The 6,723-nt window shown below is 46.2% G+C and overlaps 1 protein-coding gene across 1 annotated transcript in view; it reads right to left on the bottom strand.

Moving 5' to 3' along the window:
- ren (renin) overlaps nucleotides 1-6,723 on the bottom strand; it is a 46,782-nt gene continuing 40,059 nt past the window's right edge. Inside the window, exons 8-9 of the mRNA XM_060845069.1 lie at nucleotides 5,769-5,867; nucleotides 1-533 (exon numbers count right to left, since the gene is read on the bottom strand). Coding sequence (XP_060701052.1) covers nucleotides 372-533; nucleotides 5,769-5,867 — 261 coding nt within the window. The 3' untranslated portion in view covers nucleotides 1-371. The remainder of the gene's footprint in view (nucleotides 534-5,768; nucleotides 5,868-6,723) is intronic.

Genomic DNA, 6,723 nt, shown 5'->3' with positions numbered 1-6,723 from the left:
CAGGTGAGAAGTCAGGAAGCTGCTGAAGGTGTAGAATTTTGCAAGCTATAGGTATTGAGGAATATAGAGCCAAAGCTTGTGTAAAGATATAGTGAAAGGGGAAGAATGATAACATAGACTGTGCTCGCCTGTGGAAGGAGCAGATTGGATTTTCTTTTATCCCATTCCTGCTCCAGGTGTTCTAATTTGACAATTCCAGACATCACCAGTGCCAATATCAGTGACAATAAGATTCCTGATATAAAAGCCGCTAATCTGGTCAGATGGAGCCCAAGTCAAAAGAAAACCATTGTGATGGAAAGGGTTGCCATAACGGTGGAGTGATCCATGTTCTTCAAAGCTTAACTCAAGCAACCTGGCACATGTCTGGTTCAGATCGCAGTGGCGAAACCTATCCTGTTGTTCTTGTAATCAAATTCAGTGTAATATCGACCAATAAAGTTGGCACCCAGGATCCAGACAGGGCCAGCAGGCGGGGGGATATCAAGTCCAGAAAAAGTAACTGTGCAGACATCTTCTCCAAACTGGGATTCCTGTAAACATCAAGGAACATAGATCAGTCCTTGTGTCTCTTTGATCTAACTAAAAGACTCAAACAGATGGGCTTTTTTCTTTCCTTTCATTCTTCTTAATTACAGCAGAAAATATGTACAAAATGTGTAGTAACTTCCCGCTAGTCCACCAATTCCCCCATCACAAACAACAGCATGGCACATGACATTCCCATGTTTAGCAAAACTGCTAAAGTTAACTGACTTTTAATATGTACTAAAGCATTACAATCTTAATGCCAGGAATTTGCCCAAGGCTTCCATCTATGCTAATAAATCAGTGCTTTATAGTTTTCTGAATAGAAGCATGGATTTATGATTTCATTGAAGGCTCTAAGATACATCAAAGCAAATTTGAGGTTGTATAATCAGATCTATGTTCAATGCCAGCTTGTGCTTCTTTCTGTAGGGATAGTACAGGCTACCATTATATAGATAGGGTGGCTAGTCAGAGGCTTTTTCCCGGGGTGGAAAGGTCAATGACAAGAGGGTGATGTGTTTCTGATTGGCAAAAAGCATCATCTCTACAGGGCAAGCAGAGGACTGGTAAGGGAACGTGGAAGCTGAACACAAAGCTGTTGACCCCGGGAAACATTGAGGAGCTCAAGAGGGACTATGCAGGTTGGAGAACCGTGAAGCCCCTCTTTGAGTCCCCAGTGAACTGGTGGGAAACAGTAAAAGGGAATATCAAGAGGTTCTTCATCCTCAAAGATGTTCAGGAGGTGAGAGAGAGGCGGGGAAAACTGTTCCAGCTCCAGGAAAGTATGCAGAACCTGCTACTGCTGCAGACGATGGGGGTCAATGTCACGGAGGACCTCAAGGAGGTGAAGGGCCAGCAAGCCTCGCTCTTTGCCTCGGAGGCTTCCAAGATCATCTTCCAGTCCAGGGTCCGCTTGGTGGAGCAGGACGAGACGTGCTCATGTTTCTTCTTCCAGAAGGTGCACAAAGAGAGTTCTGTGCTCAGCAGCCTGAAGGAAGAAGATGGCTCGATAACGTCATCTCAGGCCGACGTCATGAGGATCAGTAAATCCTTCTATGCCAGTCTATATGATGTGAAGCCGACCAACAGCGCGGCCTCCCAGTTGTTCCTGTCCTCTATCAAGGAGGTCTTAGATGACAGAACACGCGGGAGGCTGGACCAGCCGCTATCTCTGGACGAGCTGACCAAGGCCCTAGAGTCCTTCGAAAAGAATAAAACTCCCGGAAGCGACGGCTTACCGGTCAAGCTCTATTCCACTCTGTGGGACTTGATTGGCCAGGACCTGCTGGAGGTGTATGTCAATATGCTTCAGGCAGGTACCATGAGTGAATCCATGAAGAAAGGCATCATCACCCTCATCTACAAGCGGAAAGGGGAGAGGGAGGAACTCAAAAATTCGAGACCAATTTCACTGTTGAATGCAGATTTCAAAATTCTGTCAAAGATTATCGCCAAGCGGGTCAGGTCTGCTCTGGGGTCGGTGATCCACCCTGACCAAACCTGTGCTGTGCCGGGCAGGAAGATCGCTGAGAGTCTCGCACTCCTCAGGGATACGATCGCCTACGTGCAGGATAGCGGGTTGGACACCTGCATCATCAGCCTGGACCAGGAGAAAGCCTTTGACCGAATATCACACAGGTATATGAGAGATGTTCTCTCCAAAATGGGCTTTGGGGAGGAATCTGCAATTGGATCAGACTGCTCTACACCAACATTGTCAGTGCAGTCTCCATCAATGGGTGGGAATCAGATAGCTTTCCAGTCAAATCTGGAGTCAGGCAGGGCTGCCTTTTCTCTCCTGCCTTGTTTGCGTACTGCATAGAGCCATTTGCCGAGTCCATCAGGAAGGATGCGAGCCTGAGAGGGGTGACTATTCCTGGCAGCGGGGGCCTGTAGGTTAAGGCCTCCCTGTACATGGATGACGTCGCCGTTTTCTGCTCAGATCCGCTGTCTGTGCACAGACTGATGTGCATATGTGACCAGTTCGAACAGGCCTCGGGGGCCAAGGTAAATCGAGGCAAGAGCGAGGCCATGCTCTTCGGGAACTGGGCCGACCAATCCTCAAACCCCTTCACCGTCAGGACCGACCACCTGAAGGTGCTGGGTATTTGGTTCGGAGGGGCTGGGGTGTGCGCCAAGTCTTGGGAGGAGCGTGTCAGCAAAGTGAGACAGAAACTGGGCAGATGGAGGCTACGGTCACTCTCCATCATGGGAAAAAACCTGGTCATCAGGTGTGAGGCACTGTCATTGCTATTATACGTGGCACAGGTCTGGCCTATTCCCAGAACCTGTGTCACTGCAGTCACTCGGGCTATCTTCCAGTTTATATGGAGATCAAAGATGGACCAGGTCTGAAGGGACTCACTGTACAAAGATCTGGGCAACAGGGGAAAAAATACACACAATGCCACCCTCACCCTGATGGCCACCTTTGTGTGTGGCTGCATCAAGCTGTGCGTGGATCCCCAGTATGCAAACACCAAGTGTCACTACGTACTGAGGTTCTACCTGTCCCCGGTGTTGCGAAGGATGGGCCTGGCCTCGCTGCCGCGGAACGCTCCGAGTAGTTGGACCATTCCGTATCACCTGTCCTTTGTGGAAAAGTTTATGAAGAAAAACATCTTTGACCACAAGTCCATCAGGAAGTGGTCAGCACGTAGTGTCCTTGAGACCCTTCGGGAAAAGGAAAGGGCGGATCCTATCGAGAGGTTCCCTGAGCAGACTGTCAAAGCCATTTGGCAGAATGCCTCATCGCCAGAACTTTCCAACAAGCACCAAGACATGGCTTGGCTGGTGGTGAGAAGGGCTCTACCTGTGAGATCGTTTATGCATGCCTGGACTCTCAGCTGCACCGCACGCTGCCCTCAAAGCGGCTGCAGGGGGGAAGAGACTGTCACACACGTCCTTCTGGAATGTGCCTGTGCAGAGGAAGTCTGGAGAGGAATGCAGTGGTGTTTGTCGAGGTTCGTCCCGAGCAGCGCCGTGACGCGGGACTCCGTGCTCTACGGCCTGTTCCCTGGGACGCACACCGAGACGAACATCAACTGTGCCTGGAGGATCATCAGCTTAGTGAAGGACGCTCTCTGGGCGGTCCGAAAGCTGTTGAACTTCCAGCTGAAGGAGTTGACCCCGACTGAGTGTTGCAGACTGGCACATTCCAAGGTCCAGGACTACGTGTTGAGGGACGCGCTGAAGCTTGGGGCAGCTGCCGCCAAGGCGCGGTGAGGAAAGACCACCGTGTAACATCTGCCTGCCTAAGAAGAACAGGGGGCCCACGCAGTCATTTGGGCTCCGCTGACACCTCAGCTCAAAATGTAATCATATCGACCTGTAAATAGGAATGATTACTCTGTTTCGGTATGCAAAGAAATGGAATGTTTACTTACGCACTGCATGTCCAGTTGTATAGATCAAAGTATTTATGAATAAAGTATATTTTTGAAATAAAAAAATCTCTTCCACATTGTCACAGCCCTTCACAATTCAGGGCCAGAGTCAACTCCTGGATCAGATATTTGGAAGAGGTATCCCCTGCATCTTTTATCTGGACCATTGACCTGGGATTTTAATCTGATTTTTCACCTCTCCGAGTAGATATCCTGTTTATGTGCAGGATATCACAATGGCATGGGAAGGTTGGAATAACCAAGGGGTCTTGTCCCCTTTCTCATTGTTTGCATGAGGACAATAGAACTTCATTGGAATTACCTGCTTATATACATGGGACTCAGCTCACCCTAACTGATCATGAGTCCCAACATCAGTAAAATGGTCAGAATATAAATGCATGCACACACACAAACACATTGATAAAGAGCAAAGAACAATCTAGCAGAGGAACAGCCCCTTCAGATCACCCCTGCATCAATTCTGATCCTTATTTAGACCTGCTACTTATTGCCCATATGCGGTTTCTATCCCTCTGTTCGCCTCCCATTCACGTGTCCATCAAGACACACCCTAAGCTTTGCTAACGTACCTGCTTCCATCGCCTCCACTGTCTGTATATTCCAGGCACTTACCACGCTCTGTGTGAGCAATGTTCCCCACACTTCTCCCCTAAATTTTCCCGCTCTCACCTTGAACCTGTGCCCTCTTGTAGTTGATCTTTCCACTCTAGGAAAAAGCCTCTGACTATTCACCCTAACTATAACTTTGTAGAGCACTATCTGGTTGCCCCTCAGCCTTTACCTTTTCAGTGAAAACAATCTCACCTCTCCTCATAACTAAAACCCTCCAGACCAGGCAACATCCTGGTAAACCTTCTTTGTATCCTCTCCAAAGCATCCGTGTCCTCCTGGCAGTGTGACAGCCAAACCTGCACACAATATTTTGGAATGTTAACTAAAGCTTTGTACAGCTGTAACATAATTTGCAACTTTTGTATTCAATGCTCCACCTGATAAAGATAAATGTGCTGAATGCTTTCTTGACTACCTTATTCACCTGTGTTGCCACATTCAGGGATCAGTGGTCCTGTATATCCAGATCCCTATCTGAAAATGTGTTGCTGGAAAAGCGCAGCAGGTCAGGCAGCATCCAAGGAGTAGGAGAATCAACGTTTCGGGCATGAGACCTTCTTCAGGAATCCCTATGTATATGTTCAGGAATCCCTATGTACCCAGATCCCTAAGTATATCAGTGCTCCTAAGGGTTCTGTTATTTATTGTATAATTTGCACCTGACGTTGATCTTCCAAAATGCATCACCTTACATTTGTCAGCATTAAACTCCATCTGCCATTTCTCTGGCCAAATCTACAATCCATCTATATCCCACTGTTTTTTTTTGCCAATCTTTTTCACTGTCTGCAAACTTAATGATCAGACTGTCTTATCCCTTATACTTCTTGCATTGAAGCAAATACAGTCCAAGCCTTAAGTTCCACTGAGCTCAGCAACCTTTCCCTGACTGCTGTTCCTCACACACAAATATATGCTCATATACAAACGCGCACATGTACAAATGTGTACATATACAGAAAAACTCAAAGAGGTTCACATGGACACACAAGACACATATGCACCTGCATACACATGTGAACACACATACCCTCATACACACACAAACATACATTTATACACCCAGAGATACACATACCCCTCACAGATATAAACATACACACATAGAGACATATACATACACATACACAGAGATTTACATATCCAGACGTATATACTCAGACATAGACATATTCACACACTGAAATATTCATATACAATATAATTAAAACTCACCTTCATAATGTAGTCTTCACCCTTTAATAAATAGGTCCTCCCTCCCATGTTGAAAGAAATGTGAGGCAATAGATGGATTTTGTCACAGTTCACGATGTACTACATGTGAGGTAAAAAAGGCAGTGACCAGAACAATAAGATTAAGCCAATCATGATATCAAAAATTGGTGCCTCTTTTTAAAAGTCTGTTATTTGCATTCTAGTTCTGATGAGAACAAGACAAAAATCTTACACTTCCAGTCTCCCTTTAGCAAAATTTAATACCCAATTCTCCAAATAATTTCAATGATGACATACTTAGATTTCCATCCTGCTTTTAGATTAATCTCAACCTTCTCCATTAATTAAGAAATCGGTACATTACCAATTAAATGCAGCAACAGTGGTGAAAATCTATTGTACAAGTTATCATACTCTCTGAAAATGAGTATTCTTGTGACAACAATCTACATGTAGATCTTTTAAATTCGGGAGGTTTGGTTCTGCTGACCAACAATCTCCTCTACTTCTACAATAATGCAAATAAAAGAAAGAACAGCCAATGCTGAAGACTTGAAACAAAAACAGAAATTATTGGAGAAACTCTGCAGGTCTGGTAATAACTGTGCAGTGGTGTGGCCCAGTGGTTATCACTGCTGCCTCACGGTACCCAGGGACCCAGGTACGATTCCAGCCTCGGGCAACTGTCTGTGGGGAGTTTGCCAGTTCTTCCCGTGCTTGCATGGGTTTCCACCGGGTGCTCTGGTTTCCTCCCTCAATCCAAAAATGTGCAGGTTGGGTGGATTGGTCACGCTAAATTGTCCACAATGTTCAGGAGTATGTAGGTTAGGTGCATTAGTTAAGGGAGTGGGTTACTCTTTGGAGGGTTTCTATGGACTTGTTGGGCCAAATGGCCTGTTTCACACAGTAGGAATTCAATGATGAAAATAGAATTGATGTTCTGAGTCTGCTCAGT

This window comes from Hemiscyllium ocellatum, chromosome 26, assembly GCF_020745735.1.
Source record: "Hemiscyllium ocellatum isolate sHemOce1 chromosome 26, sHemOce1.pat.X.cur, whole genome shotgun sequence".
Taxonomy (NCBI): domain Eukaryota; kingdom Metazoa; phylum Chordata; class Chondrichthyes; order Orectolobiformes; family Hemiscylliidae; genus Hemiscyllium; species Hemiscyllium ocellatum.
This window is presented reverse-complemented; position numbering and strand designations above follow the sequence as displayed.